This window comes from Scardinius erythrophthalmus (genome assembly GCF_964197995.2).
Source record: "Scardinius erythrophthalmus genome assembly, chromosome: 9".
Classification (NCBI taxonomy): domain Eukaryota; kingdom Metazoa; phylum Chordata; class Actinopteri; order Cypriniformes; family Leuciscidae; genus Scardinius; species Scardinius erythrophthalmus.
In genome coordinates, this window is record NC_138229.1 from 3,298,538 (window position 1) to 3,318,024 (window position 19,487).

At 37.4% G+C, this 19,487-nt stretch overlaps 2 protein-coding genes across 3 annotated transcripts in view; both read left to right on the forward strand.

The window, feature by feature from the left end:
* Positions 1-102: 102 nt before the first annotated feature.
* On the forward strand, positions 103-8,164 carry calr3b (calreticulin 3b). The gene is made up of 9 exons (XM_081373401.1): positions 103-298; positions 1,466-1,567; positions 1,676-1,879; positions 2,298-2,392; positions 3,515-3,724; positions 3,803-3,916; positions 4,017-4,160; positions 5,971-6,063; positions 6,811-8,164. The coding sequence occupies exons 1-9, from the start codon at positions 202-204 to the stop codon at positions 7,006-7,008; spliced, it is 1,257 nt and encodes a 418-aa protein (XP_081229527.1). The 5' UTR covers positions 103-201; the 3' UTR covers positions 7,009-8,164.
* Positions 8,165-9,438: 1,274 nt separating this feature from the next.
* eps15l1b (epidermal growth factor receptor pathway substrate 15-like 1b) overlaps positions 9,439-19,487 on the forward strand; it is a 56,419-nt gene continuing 46,370 nt past the window's right edge. The window contains exons 1-10 of one of the 2 annotated variants that reach the window (XM_081374895.1): positions 9,439-10,143; positions 11,253-11,294; positions 11,465-11,554; positions 11,656-11,703; positions 13,552-13,647; positions 13,906-13,971; positions 14,085-14,210; positions 14,982-15,041; positions 16,062-16,334; positions 19,216-19,376. In XM_081374895.1, coding sequence (XP_081231021.1) covers positions 10,117-10,143; positions 11,253-11,294; positions 11,465-11,554; positions 11,656-11,703; positions 13,552-13,647; positions 13,906-13,971; positions 14,085-14,210; positions 14,982-15,041; positions 16,062-16,334; positions 19,216-19,376 — 989 coding nt within the window. In that variant the 5' untranslated portion in view covers positions 9,439-10,116. The remainder of the gene's footprint in view (positions 10,144-11,252; positions 11,295-11,464; positions 11,555-11,655; positions 11,704-13,551; positions 13,648-13,905; positions 13,972-14,084; positions 14,211-14,981; positions 15,042-16,061; positions 16,335-19,215; positions 19,377-19,487) is intronic. The other variant, XM_081374896.1, reaches the window with a different exon arrangement.

The following is a 19,487-nucleotide window of genomic DNA, read 5'->3' on the forward strand; positions in this document are numbered from 1 at the left end:
TCAATATCCGGTGTGAAGGCGAGACATGCACTTCGTGGTCTCTTGTGATTGGTCGAGAGCGTCCGCTGTGGACCAATGAGCGACAGACATCTGTGCAGCCACGCGCTTCTCCCGAGACACGGATAAACCCCGAGAGCAGCAGAGCGCGAGCACGAGAGGGAGAGAGGGAGTGTGCGGGCTTAATTCCACAAATTATCAAAAATGCAAATAATTACTTTATTCCAGTTTGTTTCTGCTGCATTATTGGCATTGGCGGCCAATGCAGAGGTGTACTTTAAAGAGCAGTTTCTGGATGGGGGTAAGTGAGTCATTAACGTGTCACGGTTGATTTGTAGGTCACAACATTAATGAGTGACATTAAAATGTGTTGTTGAATGAAAAAATAATACGATGGGATGTTTAATTATACTTTTGTTTTGCTAGAAAAGTGAATCTCATTACTTATTAGCAGTATTGGTTTATGCATAGTTTACCAGAGCGAAAATGAAACCATTTAAAGTTCTTTCTTTCTTTCTTTCTTTCTTTCTTTCTTTCTTTCTTTCTTTCTTTCTTTCTTTCTTTCTTTCTTTCTTTCTTTCTTTCTTTCTTTCTTTCTTTCTTTCTTTCTTTCTCACAATGTATGTTGTAGTACTGAAGAAGTGCATTATACAGTAGTAGATGGGTTGTTCATTTACTTTTAAGAAAATAAAATAGATTTTTCGGTTAAAATATACAGTTTATATATTAAAATGAAACTGTAGTTATCATATACTGTAGATTGCTTGTATTTCATTTGATTGTACTCCTTAAAGTTGACAAAATTAACAGTTAGCAGATGTACACATTTTTGCAAGACCAAAGGTTCTGATGACTCATATTGCACCCAGGGGCGTGTCCAAATGTTAGTCCAATAAAAAGCTCTCTTGAATGAGAAGGCCACGCCCATTCGGTCCATGCAGCTGGACAGGAATAGAAAATATCAAATTATGCACATTGCATTTACTAGGTCGTCATCATCCAAGGCCTTGTCGAATTGTGTTGTTTATTTCACAAGATAACTTTGTATTTAAAAGTTCCTTTTAAACAAATGTTATGCCAGTATATTAGGCATTGCCAATGCAAAATAAAAGCAAAACTTGTACATGCAAACTGTTTGTGTCTATCAAGGAGTTTGCAAGAACAGGAAGTTTCTTGCCAACTTTATTATTCCACAAACTTCCTGAAATATTCATTAAATGCATGTGGAATGTGCCACCCGCATAAATTCCTCTCATTTCCTCTTCAAGTTCATAGATAAAGAGTTCGAAAAAATGCCTTCTTGTACAATTTGGGTTGGTAATTTAGTTGAGGATGAGATGTAAATGTTGTTTACATGAAATCGCCTTTTTAGAATGGAAATCAAACTCATTATTGTTCACAGTTGCGTTCCTTGGTGTGTGTATGTGTGTTTTTATTGTGCTTCTAACTATACTCTCTGAATTCTCAGATGCCTGGAAGAGTCGATGGGTGAACTCAGAGCACAAGTCTGATTACGGGCAGTTTAAACTGACCGCTGGAAACTTCTACGGAGATGCTGAGAAAGACAAGGGTAAGTGCTTGTATATGACTCGCTCATCCCTAAAAACGGCTACTTTGGTTCAGCAAAGAAACGAATGATGATGTAAATGATGATTTGCTTCTCTGCGTCCACCAACAGGGCTGCAGACCAGTCAGGATGCCCGTTTCTACGCCACCTCAGCCCGCTTCGATTCCTTCAGCAATGAGGACAAATCTCTGGTGATCCAGTTTACCGTCAAACACGAGCAGAAGATCGACTGCGGAGGTGGATACGTCAAAGTCTTCCCAGCCGATCTCAACCAGGCTGACATGCATGGAGACTCCCAGTATTACGTCATGTTCGGTACGTCGACCAAGATAAAGCCTATGTAAATGGATTCATCCCAGCAAGCAATTTTGCGTTTAAAAGACGTCCACACACAGCCTTGACGTTTAGGCTAAAACAAGGCCAAATTTGGGCTGTCAGTGAAAATTTAATAGACGTGTAAACCACAGCCCGCGAATAGACTAGTCATCAATTAGATAAAGAAATGAAATGAGTGAAGAAATGAAACCAAACACTTTGTAATCATGGTTTACTTCACTGACATGATGGAATATCACACATCTCACAAGTTATTTTGGCTTGAAGTGTTACTCTTAGCCGGACTATATCGGGTCTCTAGTTAACCTAGACCATGAAATGACGGCTATTGCTTACTGGGATGTGTCTGTGAAAATATATAGTGTTTGGTTTGGTAATTATATTTTCTTGTCAACAGGGCCTGATATCTGCGGCTACAGCACCAAGAAGGTTCACGTCATCTTCAACTACAAAGGCAAGAACCACCTCATCAAGAAAGAGATCAAATGCAAGGTGAGTTAGTGATATTAAATCCAGAATAGTCATGGGTTTGAAAGATAATTACTATTCAGTATCGATATGTTTAATTCACTGACACTAGGAGTGGGCGATCTGCCGATTTTATGTCATGATCAATCTCGAAGACGTCCACAATCAACTTTCCAAGCGAATTGTCCTCGTAATAATGTTAAAATACAGCAATGACTGCCTACTGGATGGCATTTGAAAAACTATTTAACAGCAGGAGGGCTGTGCGATTAATCAAATTATATTAAATTAAATTAAACGATTTTGGCTTCCAATGATTATGAAAAGGTGAAAATCAAGATCATTCCTATCGTCTAAATGCTCAAATATACACAGAAATATGTCAAAATGTCTGTCCTTGGCGAGTATTTACATAAAGTCAGTCAGGTGTGTGTTAAATGAAAAAACAGTTGGGAAAGAAATCAGATGCGTGTCATTATATTAGATCCGTGCATTTGGTCTTAAAGATGCGGTCTGTCTCAATAATGTTAAACAAAAGACGAAGACAAAATCACTCCCTGCTCTTGACTGAATAACTGTAGTAGTTTTAATAAGAAGAATCAATGCATATTTAATTCATAAAGTGAAGACTATGCAGTGTTTAAGTTTAACTCGGGGTTTAATGACTATTTTGATTGTTTAATGCAATACTGTGTTTGAAAATGTGCAAATAAATAAAGTCCATAGGCTTGTTCCAGTCTGGATATTCTTATTAGTACATCTCAAAATTGGGAAGATCATGATTCAGGTCGTGGATCGTGATTGTTTGTTATAAGATCGTGATGTGAAATTTTGCCAAGATCGCCCACGCTTATCTGACATCAGATGAGAACTAAATTTTAACTAAATTAAGCAGAATAATGACACTATTATCTTCTGTAGAGCTACTTGTATTTGACTTTGAGTTTGTTTCACATTTGATGAGTTTTATAACATTAACACTTTCGTTTCCTGTTTATTAATGTGAAGCTGCTTTGAAAAAAAAAAAAAAAAAAACGGAAATTCACACCATCTGTGAGAATATTTACAGAATATAGTGATAAATTCATGCTGGGATGATTGAGAGTATCTGTAAATTCTGACTAAATTAACCATCTTTCTCTCCAGGATGATGAATTGACTCACTTGTACACACTGATCCTGAATTCGGATCAGACGTACGTGGTGAAGATCGACAATGAGAAGGTGGAGTCCGGCTCTCTGGAGGAGGACTGGGACTTTCTTCCCCCGAAGACCATCAAGGACCCTGAAGCCAAGAAACCCGAGGACTGGGACGACCGCGCCAAGATCGACGACGAGACCGACACCAAACCTGAGGTTTGAATCCTGACTCACATCTCCAATGAAACACATAGCCTGGTCAGTTTCATGAACTCTGCTGTCTGATGTTGTCAGGACTGGGATAAGCCTGAGAATATTCCTGATCCTGATGCCAAGAAGCCAGAGGACTGGGATGAGGACATGGATGGAGAGTGGGAACCTGCCGTAATCCCAAACCCAGAGTACAAGGTTCAGATTTTCCTTCTAGACATTTCTGCTCCGTAAACTCTTGCTACTTCCTCAGTGTTTTAGGCTTCTTGTCTTACTTTATCATTTTGATACGGTGCAGGGTGAGTGGAAACCCAAACAGATCGACAACCCGAACTACAAGGGCGTCTGGGTGCATCCTGAAATCGACAACCCTGAATACACTCCTGATTCCCAGATCTACAAATTCGACAACGTTGGAGTCCTCGGCCTGGATCTCTGGCAGGTTAGAGAGTGCCTTGGTGTTTTCATAAAATGGCCATTATTTTCTTAATTATGAAAGCTTTTGCTGCATCCTATTAACATTACAATTACACCTCATTATAACATTTTTGACAAATGCAATTCATGACCCTTTAAAAATACTATTTTAAAGTAAATAGTATTTACTTTATATTGTCAAAACTTTACTCATATTGTCAAAACTGAAAGTTCCTGTCTTTTTTCATGATAACAGAGGTCTAGGGACTATGAAACTACCATATGAGTTTCAAAACAGTCAATACACAGACAAATGCACACAGCCTGCATAAAATAGAGCCGTTGTGACTTCTGTATAAGTGTGATGTCAGAACTAGTCAGTCACCGCCTTCAGTCTCACCCCCACCAATGATGGGTCACTCAGAAAACAACAGGCCAATCAGAAGAGAGGCTCATGAATATTAAGTAGACAGGTTCTTGGCAGAGCTCCTGAGAAAGGAGCTGTAAAAATATATTGAGATGGTTTTTGGTACTTATACCGCAAATATATATTCTTAAGGACATCAAAACCTAAAAATAAAACTTCAGAAAGGCGTACAATAAGGAATACATGCATTCACTTCATACGTGATTTACTGAATATTCACTATATATTCACAGTGATTTTAAAAGGCAAATTGTGAATATTGTGTTTATTTTTATTATATATTTACTGTTTTTTTAACTAGAAAAACTAGTATTTAACTAGATTATCACTGAATTTTAAATCTTGAATTAAACATGTTATAGTGTGTTTTGCTACTATCACTAAAGTATGGTTCATCTCACACATTTAAGCCATTTCAGAGGAATTACTAAATAGGGTTAAAATAGTTAGCAAAAACTAAAACCATAAACATTTTTGTTACTTGAAGAAAAATAATCATTAACTGAAAAACAAAATACTAGGGAAACATTTCTCATTTCTATTTAGTTTAACTTGAAGTACTAAAATGACTAAAACTAAAATTGAAATAGAAATAAATAACTATTAGATGTAAAAAATGATTAAAAAAAATGACAAAAACACAACAAAATTTTACAAAAACTTTAAAAACGAAAGACAATAGCAAGTGTGTCAATGTGTTTATGAAGTTCTTCATCACACTTAAAGGAATAGTTCACCCAAAAATTAATTATCCCATAATTTACTCGCCATCCTATATGCACATGCCTTTCTTCTTTCAGCCAAACACAATCTAGGTTATATTTAAAAAAAATATATATCTTGGATCTTCTTGGCATTGAAAAGTGCCCGAACTCCAAAAAAGCGCATCGATCCATCATAAAAGTAATCCATACAGCTCCACTGGGTTAATAAAGGCCTTCTGAAGCGAAGCTATGCGTATTTTGTAAGAAAATCATCCATATTTATAACTTCACTGACATCACTGGCTTCCGGCATTGCTATACACATACACGGTTATTTTTTAATATATATCTGATTGTGTTTGGCTGAAAGAAGAAAGTCATATACACCTAGGATGGCTTGAGGATGAGTAAAATATTCATTGTTGGTTGAAGTATTGCTTTAATGCAGTGTTTGCGCATTGAACCACTAAGAGGCGCTGTTCACCCTCCCTCAAATTCAGTTCAATTCAAGTTTATTTGTATAGCACTTTTCACAACACACACACGTGTAATCAGTGAAACGGACACAATGAGTGTGTTAGGCAGCAATTACAACTGACTTAAAAGATATTACAATATTATTCCTGTTGGTTCATTGAGGAATAAGAACTGTATGTTTCCAGTGCACTTGTTAATCATGTTTTGTTTCTGTTTTGTCACTCCAGGTGAAGTCTGGCACTATTTTTGACAACTTCTTCATCGGCGACGATGTGAAGGAAGCGGAGGATTTCGGAACTGAAACATGGGGTGCTACAAAGGTACAAGATGCGTATATACACACACACAACCACTCTATAAAGCCCCAGGATTATCATATAGCACACAAGGCTATCAGTGAAGGCATGAAGATTTAGAAAAACTAATTCTCTCTTCCAAACCTAGTGAGCTGCATCACTGTCTAAATAGGCGCTACCTTTATCCTCATCGGTATTTGATTTGAAATACAAACAGATTGAGTGTATCGCAATTTTAGCATGTTGCTAAAATAGTGAATATCTTAAAGGAACACTTCGACGTTTTGTGACTTATTCACCGTATCCCCCAGAGTTAGATAAGTCCATACACACCCTTGCTGTAACTCTGTCTGACGCACTCACCACTAGCCTAGCTTAGCACAAAGACTGGAGGTAAACGGCTCCAGCTAGCATACTGCTCCCAATAAGTGACAAAATAACGCCAACATTTTCCTATTTACATGTTGGGATTTGTATAGTCACAGCGTGTACGAATAACAAGGTCACATGTAAATAGGAAAATGTTGTTATTTTGTCACTTTTTGGGAGCAGTATGCTAGCTGGAGCCATTTACCTCCAGTCTTTGTGCTAAGCTAGGCTAGCGGTGGGTGCGTCAGACAGAGTTACGGCACGCATGGAGATGAGAAGGGTGTGTGTGGACTTATCTAACTCTGGGGGATACGGGGAATAAGCTAAAGTTCTAAAAAGTCGGCGTGTTCCTTTTAATAAGCAATAAAAATACATTTTGACAAATTGTCTGTTGTGCCACAGGGTCCCGAGAAGAAAATGAAGGAGGAACAGGACGAGAAGAAACGCAAAGAGGAGGAGGAGAAGAACAAGGAGCAGAGCACAGAAGCGGATGAGGGCGAGGATGATGAAGGAGAGGAGGAGGAAGAGGAGGACGACGAGACGGACGAGCCTCCGGAGGAGGAGGGAGACGAGGATGCGCTTCCCAAAGATGAACTGTAAAGCAGGAAGCGTTTATCGTCCACATTCCGCGGTTTCCAGGGAAACGACTGCAGTGCATCCATTCTAAACATGACACTCTTAGAGACGGAACTGATGATGTCACACAGGGTCAAAAGGGCGTCTGGAAGTTCTCAGCCCATACATTTAATTTGCAACCATTAATGAGCCAATAATTTTTTTTATTTAATTTTTTTTATAAATGAATCGTCTTTTCTTCTATGGTACCAGGAGTCTGATATGTGTAACATCCTCAAGTACTGATCTATGATCAGTTTATTGTGCCTTTCATGTTTGCAAAATCAATGCCCAATAATATTAGTTAACAAGACTGTGTTGGTGGCGGTTCAATTCGGAATGAATTCGTGAAGTTTACATGAATAATTACATGTTACACAGTTGTTTCTCCACATTGCAAAAATGTGATGTGTACAAAGTGCAATGAAACGAGTAGAAGAGGATGTTTTTTTTTTTTTTTTTTTTTTTGCCCTTTTGTTATCAATAAGAGATGAATCAGATCACAGGCTGGGTTACAAAAAAATGGACTTAGTTTCTGAAACATGAGCAGAACAAAATCATTTTTGTGTAAGTTGTTTCTAAACAATATGAACGATTTATACAGAAAGTTTCTTTTGCTTGTATTTCATGAATAAGGACCGATGAATGTTTGTACTGTAGTGCAAAAGAAATTCACAATGGCTTAATGTTCCTTTGGCACTGATGATTTTTGTTTTTCTGTTATGATGTGCTGTGGTTGTTATTAATCTCCTAAACAAGATATTCAGTTAAATTCCTTTTATTTTCCAGCTCTATTTATTACAACAGAAATGTCTTGCAGTTTGAGCTCGTTTTACCTTCCAGATTTTCAGCGGCAGTAAGATTTGTGATGTCCAGTTTGTAGCTGATGTAAATCTCTCTTTCTCTTTTTTTTTTTTTTTTAATAAAATCTTTTGTTACTTGAAAATAAAGGAGCTTCAATAAGGGATGTGGTAATGTTTGCAGCGATTTTCAAGGCCACGTTAAATTAAACTAGTTGTCTACACACTGTGATGTTCAGATTGGATTAGTACTGAAAATCCTGTTTAGTGACATTAAACCACCTTTTTACATGTTGAGAGTTGTAATTAATGCCAAAGTTTTAATAAATAACTTTATTGTATATGCAGTTGTAATATTTTGAGAGTTTGAGCACATCATGGTTTCATAGTCCAGAACTTTTGATGTAGTTCACGAATGGTTATTCACACCGAAAGAAGCGGAGTCCATGCTTACACTAACACACATTCCCATAAGCCTTTTTGTGAATTCATCAGTTCTAGAATGTTGATTATCTGAGGCTTTACTCTAAGTTTTTGTGGTTCATAATATGAACTGCACTTAAAAATCTCAATCTACATCCCTGTTTAGCTTTATGAGATCCTGTTTCAAACCAACTCAAACTCATGTAAAAAGATTTGAAGCAGCTCATGTAGTTGATATCTGCTTAGAGACTATGATTTGTGTAGATATCACTAAAGCAAAGGAAATCTGACGGTTTCACAGATGTCTTTTTATCATTTGAACTGCACACAAGCTGGTAAAATAAGCAGTAATAGACTAATACATGAACATGGTAGATGCTTGCATTATTTTCTCCACATATATCCATAATGGCAAAATGGTAGACTTCTTACATCATTTTTTTCCCCAGATGTCTTGCATTTCCATAACTGATTCACAAGATGGAGACATTTTACAGCAGAATACTGTGAAGTGAACTGGTTGGATGTAAGTATTTCTGGTAACACTTTATTTTACACTCTCATTGTAACGTGCAGTTACTGTAGTAATAACTATAAATGATGCATAATTATTACATGCAAATAACCCAACCAAACGCTAATCCTAACCCTATAGTAAGTATATAGTTATTTAATATTACTCAGTACTTAAATGTATAATTACAGTGTAACAAAGACACCTTAAAAAGTAGTAAAGCACTTCTGATACATGTACTAAATTGTACTTTTTCCCAACTAAACTTTAGCTGTGAAACTTAACACATTCCATAACATAGTTTTACAGATAGATTAAAATGACATTAATTATTTTTAATTATATTTTCTGTTCTGTTGCTTCTTTTTCGTGATTTTTTTTTACCTGTGTTGAAATATTCGTCCACATTCTGAGATTTGACATACACGTTTAAAAAAAAATAATAATAATATAATTTTTTTTAAAGTTAATATAATTTAGTGGAATTAACCACCACTGTCATTTCAATTATATGATCTTTAATCAATTAGTAACTTTTTTCCCCCACGATTTGACATTAGGCTTGTTTGAGATGAGCAAAATCTGCGCAGAATCGATCACCGGTGATCAGCGCGAGATGCATGCCGGTTAGAAATGTGTCCGAGTGCGGTCCGCCTTGCTCTGATGTCATGCTGACGTATGTCAAAAATCTCTCGCGAGCGCAAGGCACACCTGTCGGATTCTGCAGTCGCGCGCAGTTGCTCTCCACCGACTGCGCTGATCAAAAGCATGATGGGAAACGACTTGCTGACGACACAGCTTAATGTTCATTGGTTTAAACAACCGTGATGTATTGTTCTCTTTTAAAATGTTTGATTTTAAAACTCTGATATCATGTTTTATGCATGTGTGAATATTCCCAAACTATCTAACAGTGCGATCTCTATGGATTATGCAATGTATTTTTTATAAAAAAGAAAAGAAAGAAAAACACGTCTGTATTAAAGAAAAAAAGACTGATAAACATGTATTTGGAATGGAATTAAATAAGTAGGCTACTTTGGGTGTCTTGTTCATTATATTTATTTTCATATAAAAGCAACAGAACTTAAATTCCATCCAGTTTATTAGCAACACTGTGCACGAGCGTGAATCCCGCGAATCCCGCGATATCCATCTTTGATCTCACAGGTGTCAGATCCACTGCGAGAAGAGAGAACTGTCCGTCTTGCCTGCGCTTTTTTCACTCCTCCCCTCACTGCAGCCGCCTACTCTCGCATACATTTCAGGCGAGGCGAGGCGCATCTCAAACAAGCCTAATGTCTGTACGCGCTCACGAGAGACTCCTCCTGTGCGCGTGCTCGTGAATCAGGAAATATGGCGGCGCTCACTCCACTCAGTCAGGTAATGACTTTAAAAGTTGATTAGAATCAAAATATAAAATTAATTTTCAGATTTTTTTTTAGAACTGATGTTCTCTGGTTGTATAAAAGGCTGTTACGTCTAGTTTAAGTATAAACACATGAACGCTGGGTTTCTCATGTGAAACGCGCGCGGTAATCGATTGTTGTTAGCAAATATTTCTTATTTATTCTTTTCAGTTTTGCCAAGTAATATATTTTATCGACGTCCAGGAATTGATTACTGACCGATTTGCGCTTTCAAGGACGCTGTTTTGCAACTTTTTGACTTGCTTTATGTCTTGACAGCTGTAACACCCACGAAACTGATACGAAACTGCTCAGTTTATGATTACTGTCAGTGACATTGAGTGAATTGTTCAGAATTTTGTTCAGAAACATAAGTCTTATGTGTTATGTCAGTCAGCAGTCCGGTTGTTTACAGTTTCTATAAAGAGAGAAACCGGTTTTCATTATGTGACGTCATCAATGCCCCTTCCATTAATCATATATAATTTATACATCCAGATATTTTCTGGAAAAATCATATTACTGTAATCTGTTGATAAATATCAACATGAATAATAACAATTGTAAACAAAAGCGATAGTTAAACATTAGGATGAAGGGAAATGTGCTGATTTTTTTAAATGAAAATAATGCCACAATATATATATATATATATATATATATATAGTACTCAATGGTATACACTATACAAATACACTTTTCCTTCTTTTTTTATGGCCCAAACATGTTTTTGACAAGCTTTATGCTGATCACACAAACTGGCAAGTTCATTATATTAGTAACACTTTACCAACACCTTTCTCATTATTTAACGTTATCTAATGCATTATCTAATTAGCAAAACATTTATCACATACAGTATTTATTAAGCTGTTCATTGTTAGTTCATGTTAGCTCAAGTCCATTAAATAATATACAACTTTTGATTTTAATTAAACATTGGAAATTAACATTAACTAAGAGTATTATCGGCTTTAAAAGTATTTTCACTGTCAGTTAGTAATGAAACCTTATTGTAAAGTGTTACCCTTATAATTGTACTGTCCTTTTCCTATTATTAATTTTCCATTCATATTTCTGCAGCTATCAAGTGGAAACCCTACATATGAGAGCTTATACAGACAGGTAAACTCAACTTTTACTTCCTGAAGGGGAGAACCTGTATAGAAATTTCCAGAAATTACAAATGCTGATTGAAATGTTATCAATAAAGCCCTGATATTATGTGCTCCCAATGTTGGTAATCCGTATAATGTGAATATATTGACTGATACTGATGGCCTGCTGTGTTTTAGGTGGATCCAGGGAACACTGGGAAAGTGGGCGCTGCAGATGCCGCTCAGTTCTTGAAGAAATCGGGTCTTTCGGACAGCACACTGGGTCAGGTGAGAGAAAACAATCACATCTCTGAACATCTGAAAGCCTTGAGATGCAGCGCTGGAACTATTGGTTGGAAATGACTGTGTGTCTTTGCCTTTCTTTGCAGATCTGGGATCTGTCAGACCCTGAGAGAAAAGGTTACTTGGATAAAAAGGTAAATACCATTGATTAATGTCAGAATAGGCATATTTATATAATTTCATATCAGCTCTTCATTCGTTTGGAGTCTTAGGGTGTGTTCACACTTGTAGTTCGGTTTGTTCGTTTGGTCCGGAACTATGGGTGTCGGTTCACTTGTTTCGTTTGGTCCAAAACAAAAAAATAATAATTTAGTCCTGGTCCGCTTAGCGTTCACATTGGCATTTTAACTCCGAACCTTAAGATAGTGAACCGAAAGGCACAGGGATACGTTCACAACCAGATTGGTCGGCTTTTATTATGTATTTTATGTGGCGTAACGTACCGAACATCTAAAACGATGCTGTGTTCTGGGAATAATGCGCTCGTTGTGTGTGTGTATCTATATATGATGGTATTCTGACCAGCTGAGAACTCGTGAAGAGATTATAAATGTGTAAAGGAGTCAAAACAGCGTCAGGAATCCCTCCGTCACACACACCAAGATCTGCTGTGAGGAGACGCGGTTCTGATGCCTGAACTGAACTGTGATGAGCAACATCTCGACTATGATGAGAAAAACAGGTGTGCTTGAGCATTCTGTCATTTTTAGGGTCTCATCTTCCTGTTTTTGGTTCGTTTACATGTCTTTGGTCCGTGTTGTGTTCATATATCGTTCGAAACGCACCAGAGTTAGTTAGGAAGCGGATCAAGACTCGTCTCTTCAGCTTGTTTGGTGTCTTATTCACACTTATTCAAATGAAGCGCACTAACAGAGCAATCGCACCAGGGTTCGTTTTAATCAAACCAAACATGCCAAGTGTGAACACACCCTTAAATCCTGTTGATACAGTTTATTTGATTGAAAGTTAAATGTGTATGCGAGTAAAATTTCCACATTTATTAGCCTCAGTGAGCCAGATTTCTGGCTATAAAAATACAATGTGTAAGTAGGGCCCTATGATAACACAGAATCCAGTCAATAAAACAGAATTTACTGTTCAACACGGAATGGAATGATGGAATATGGCAAATTTTGGATGAATAAATCACAAGGCTGTGCAATTAAAGGGGTGGTTGATTATGATTTCACTTTTCTAACTTTAGTTAGTGTGTAATGTTGCGGTTTGAGCATAAACAACATCTGCAAAGTTACAACGCTCAAAGTTCAAAGCAAAGGGAGATATTTGCTTTTAAAGAAATGGCTTTTTAAGGACTACAACAAACGGCTGGTAGAGACTACACCACATTCCTCCCTGGTTAGTGACATCACCAACCCTAAAATTTACATAAACCCCGCCCCCTGAACACGATTGATAGATTATCATGACAGAATATGCTAATCGATGACTAGAAGATAATGACACATGACAAGAATTGGCCAGCATCACACGCATCACATGACCAGCGTCGGCCAATAGTGAGCCTCCGTTCTGACGTACAACCCAGAAGCGCTGCGCTGTCACACTGTGTGAACTCTCTCAGAGAAACACAGAAAAACATGAAGAGTTGAATAAAGTCATTATTTTTTGTTTTTGTGCACTAAAAGTATTCTCGTCGCTTGATAAACTTAAGGTTGAGCCACTGTAGTCTCTCGGACTATTTTAAACATTGTCTTTACTCACTTTCTGGGCCGGCAAGTTTCACTAACAGAGAAGCCTATGGAGGAGTGAGACAGCTCTCAGATTTAATCAAAAATATCTTAATTAGTGTTCTGAAGATGAATGAAAGTCTGACGGGGTTGAGCAACATGAGGGAGAGTAATTACTGACAGAATTTTTATTTTTGGGTGAACTAACCCTTTAATGATTAGTTGAAGATAAAGCTATCTGTGTGAATGCAGTGGATTTGTGGTGTTTTGAGTTTAACTGCAGTCTCTATTAAGGGTTTCTTTACTGCCCTGAGGCTGGTGGCTTCTGCTCAAGGAGGAAGTGATGTCAGTTTAAACAGTCTAAGCCAGAACACACCCATCCCTAAATTTGTGAGTATTGTCACTTTGGATACCTATTTATCTGTAGATTTTATCAGAATAGCATGTGTAGTATGACATTTGTTTGTGGATAACATCTGAATGCGTCACATCCTTAAAATATCTCAAATCACCGTCAGCCAGTTGAATATGGTCGCTGATGTTGATCGTTAATTGCAGTAAATGCGTTTACATGCTGATTTGTAAGTCGTTCTGGATAAAAGCATCTGCTAAATCAATGCATGATGTGTGTAAATGTGTGTTTTGCAGAGAGACACCGGCAGCCCGTCCCTGAACATCACATCCTCTGTTTCTGATTCCAACTGGATTGTGAAGGTACCGAATTACTGGATTAAAATTACATTTGTGATTGAAAACTCATTTATGCGGTCTCAGATTCTCTCACCATACTTCATTGTCTCTTTTCCATTTGTGTTTGGCTTCACCAGCCGGAAGATAAAGCAAAGTATGATGGGATATTTGAGAGTCTGTGTCCAATTGGTGGGATGCTGTCAGGTGATAAAGTGAAACCGATCCTCATGAACTCAAACCTGCCTCTCGATGTGCTCGGAAAGGTGAATCTCTGCATTACTTTGTAATAGGCCTGCACTGTTATAGACATTTTACATCAGTAACCTATTCATTTTTACTAATATTGTACTGATTATGGCCATTGTTTTATCTTTTTTGTTGGTTTAGTTTTATAAACCGCATTTACGGTTTTAATCTAGAATTGGATTCAAGTGAAATTAGGCTCATAAACATCAAAATATCTAGTAGAAATGATGGGTAACCGTTTAGAAAAATAGTGTACTTTTTACTTTAAAAACATACCATAAACACCATAAAACACGAAAGTTGAAAAGTTTGGGGTCACTATGATTGTTTTTTTTAAAAGAAACATTATTTTATTCAGCAAGGAGGCATTAAATTGATCAAAAGTGGCAGTAAAGATATTTAAAATGTTACAAAAGATTTCAAATAAATTATTTTCTTTTGAACTTAATATGTATGAAGCAATATGTATGAAAAATATGTATGAAGCAGCGAAAACTGTTTTATTAATCAGAAATGTTTCTTGAGCAGCAAATCAGCATAGTATAAGGATCATGTGACACTGAAGGCTGGAGTAAAACTTTAACTTACTGACGTTTGAACGGTAGTAGTGTATATATACATAAATAAAGTATAATAATAAAAGGTATGATATTGTTTGCTCCAAAAATTAACAATTCAGACTTTTTTAGAATATAAAAATGCTAGTATTTGATGTACTTTTTAATGTTGTCTAGATCTTTAGTATATTAGTGAATGTTTTTTCAACTTTTTATCTCTTTGTTTTGTAGATTTGGGATCTCAGTGACATCGACAAAGATGGGAACTTGGATAAAGATGAGTTTTCAGTGGTGAGTCACATGATGCATCAAACAAAATACCACCGTATGTGCTTTTATTAGTAGTACTTTGGGTTAATGATGTGCTCAAACTTCTAACACTAAATAATACTTCAGCGTGCACATCATCCTGCAGTGTTCGTGAATGATTCCTCAAATCATGTGTCTTGAGTGGGGGAGAAGGGGTGCTGTTTACTCACTCTAATTTTTTACATTACTCACACTGCTCAATGTGCAATATACTATATCTCAAAATAGATTATAGAGTAAGTATTTGTGGGTGCTATTCTCTGTGACAAGAGGAAACAGGCCACTTATGGAAAAATCAGAAATAGAAATTCCAATACTCATTGTGTCAACTGTAGGAAAAGAGCTCACATTATTTGCTTTTTATATGATTCACACTGCTCAATGTGCAATATATATCTCAAAATAGATTATAGAGTAAGTATTTGTGCAATTATTCTCTGTGACTAGAGGAAACAGGCCACTTATGGAAAAATCAGAAATAGAAATTCCAGTGCTCATTTTGTCAACTATAGACCTTATTCAGAGCAGCGCCATGACAGGTATGAATTAAAGTGAGGCTGTGAGGGATAGACTTGTTGTGTTTCCAATGGCATCCTCTGTAAAAAGCTCCTAGATTACTTATAATTTTCCTCAGCTTATATTGTCGGGAGTTTTTTGTCAACTGAAATACCTTGGAAATATATTTTTCCAGTGTTTCATGAGCAATCCAAAAACACATTAAACAACAGTACAGCCCGTTGAAGAGATGCATGTCTGTCCCTCACAGCCTCGCTTTCGCTCCCATTAAAAATAAAATCAAAGATGGCGCTGCTGTGAATAAGGTCTATAGGAAAAGAGCTCACATTATTTGCTTTATAAAGTAAGTATTTGTGGATATTATTGGGAAACTGGACACTTGTTGAAAAAAAATCAGAAAGAAAAATCCCAATGCTCATTGTGTCAACTATAGGATAAAAGCTCACATTATTTGCTTTATATATTCACATTGTTTGCTCATTGCAGGTGATGCACCTGGTTTATGCAGCCAGAGAGAAGGAGCCTATGCCGTCCACCCTCCCTACATCTCTCATCCCTCCATCCAAACGTAAGAAAATTCCAGGCGCTCTCCCGGGATCCGTTCCTGTTCTTCCCTCCAGTCCGTTCCTCATGATGGAGACCCTGCGGCCGGTGCCGGCGCTTTCCAAGAGTCCTCTGGGCAGCAGCACAAATCTGTCTCCGTCAAACTCGATGAAGCGCTCCACCCCGACACCCCCGCAGCCTCAAACACACACACAGGTGAACACCAATGCCGTCGTTCCTGTGTAACACAAAATACCTGTCCAACCACATTCATGTTTTCATGTAGTCTTCATGTCCACAGAGTTTTCTACAAAATAATGCACTGTGAAAGTTTGTTTGATTGGGCATGATTTGCTACATTATTTAGATACCATAAACAACCTACAGTTCTTTCACCAAGTTAGTTAGTTACACAGTGACTAAACCTAAACGCTCACATTCAAATGACTTTCACTTTAAACTTCATCAGCTGCCAGATACCATAAAAGATTGAACCATTTGAGATTTATGGACTGTGAAGTTTTTGTCTTCAAGCCATTTGCGCAAGAGTGTGCATGTGTTTTGAAAGGAATATTCGTGTATTGCATTGCATGTACTTTAAAGTAGTAGTTTTTGAAGCAACCTTGATGTCACATGTCTCAATATGACTGCAAAATAATAATTTAATCATTAATACAGATGCTGCATCCATTGCGTCCGATATGTGACTCTGGACCACAAAACCAGTCAAATGGGTCAATTTTTTTAAGATTTATGCATCATATGGAAGTTGAATAAATAAGCTTTCCATTGATGTATGGTTTGTTAGGATAGGACAATATTTGGCAGAGATACAACTACTGAAAATCTGGAATCTGAGGGTGCAAAAAAATCAAACCATTAAGAAAATCTCCTTTAAAGTTGTGCATTTATGTTCGCGATTGTGCAGCATTCACTCACAAAAATACATGTTTTATATATTTACAGTAGGAAATTTACAAAATATCTTCATGGAACATGATCTTTACTTAATATCCTAATGATTTTTGGCATAAAAGAAAAATCGATAATTTTGACCCATACAATGTATTGTTGGCTATTGCCACAAATATACCCGTGCGACTTATGACTGGTGACGTGATCCAGGGTCACATATGTTTTCTCATTGACGCCCTCAACTTGGAAACTCCAGCATTTCCCACTCATAATTACGTCTTTGTGGTGACATACATGTGCATTCAACTTGTAATTACAATTTTCTGGTGTGACTTCAACACACCCTTAGGGCATTGCATGGTGGGATACAGTGTGCTCTGTTTGTAAAATAGGCCACGTTCACACTGCGAGCCTTAGTGCTCAATTCCGATTTAATTCTCAGATTAGATTTTTGTATAGCTGTTCACATTGTTGTTTTAAAGGAACACGCTGACTTTTTGGGACTTTAGCTTATTCACCGTATCCCCAGAGTTAGATAAGTCCACACACACCCTTCTCATCTCCGTGTGTGCCGTAACTCGCCGTCTGACGCACCCACCGCTAGCCTAGCTTAGCACAAAGACTGGAGGTAAATGACTCCAGCTAGCATACTGCTCCCAATAAGCGACAAAATAACGCCAACATTTTCCTATTTACATGTTGTGATTTGTATAGTCACAGCCCCGTGGTGAGGAGCAGAGAGTTCGCTCAGAGTTGGAGTAAATCACTCCGCAGAAGTAGCAGTGCTTCGCCTTCTGAGAATATAGTTCCCAGTATGTATACGGTTAGAAGATGGCTGTGTCTCATGTGATCTTGTTATTCGTACATGCTGTGACTATACAAATCACAACATGTAAATAGGAAAATGTTGCCGTTATTTTGTCACTTATTGGGAGCAGTATGCTAGCTTGAGCCGTTTACCTCCAGTCTTTGTGCTAAGCTAGGCTAGCGGTGGGTGCATCAGACAGAGTTACGGCACACACGGAGATGAGAAAGGTATGTGTGGACTTATCTAACTCTGGGGGATACGGTGAATAAGATAAAGTCGTTGTGTTCCTTTAAATGTAGCCAATATCAGATTCCAGTGTGAACGGATCATGTTCCTGAACTGACCCACATTCGCAAAAGAACGATAAAAAGACGTAACGCGGCACGCTGTCATATGGAAGTAAACCCGGCGCACATTAAAGTAAGCGGTTATATATATATATATAACAGGCAATATAAAAAACAAATCCGAGAGACAAAAAAAGTGGGCTGAGTTTTTAAACATTTATGATACGAGCCCTCGTGTTTTTCGCTTGTATGAGCTTTCACTGTAATACTCATGAGCTCACTGTCATTCCACTGACTACTAAGTACTGACTAAGTGACTCCCATGAGCCCAGAATTGTGACGAATGTTGTGACGTAAAAGACACATGTATTCCGATGGTCGCATTGCAAAACATCTGACCTGTTTCAGATTTAGTTCCACACATGGAAGTGACACAGATCGGAGTTGTTAAGATCAGATGTGGTTTGTGCTGTTCATACTGTCATGAGAAAAGTCACATGTGAGCAAAAAGGGGTTAGGGGGTGTAATGATACCCTCATGTCACGATGCAATTTTATTACGATACTCCAAGACATATGATAAAACGTTAACAAAAAGTGTACTGTTGATTAAAATGCTAAATTTGGCATTATATTTTTGGTGTAAAAAATTCTAAATGATCTGAAACCCAATGCACAGGACAATAGAGACACCAGAATAAAAATAGTCATGATTCTGAAGCTAAAAATACAAAATTTTTTTAGATGAATATGTTTTATTCTATATATTTAAAATAATGTAGGCCACTTTTTACTGATAACACAAGACATTTGGCATTATGAGGACCCACAAATATCCCCCATACATTATATTCCACATTATATATATATAGTACACTAAAACTCTGAAAACTTGAATATTTTCTCACACAGTACATATCCATGATGATACATATTGCTGCATATTTCCTATTGCAATATATTGTGTCATGATATGTTGTTACACCCCTAGTAGTCATAGATGCATATGGAAAATTCACATAATGCACGTTGCACAAATAATATGAGTCATATGTGATTCAAAATGTCCCCTAAATGTGTGTTTGCAGCCGTCCTCTGATCTCTGGGTGGTGCCGGCGGATGACAGAGAGCAATACGAGGAGATCTTTGATCTGGCGGACTCTGATTTTGATGGGATGGTTGGAGGAGGTGAAGTGAAGGATATCTTCATGAACTCCCGGCTGCCTCAGAGCGTCCTGGCACACATATGGTGAGATTAAACAGAAAAAATGCAATCGGGTATCTAAGTAAGTAAAGTCACCCACAGCCTTTTTAAAGGGGTGGTTAATTATGATTTGACTTTTCTAACTTTAGTTAGTGT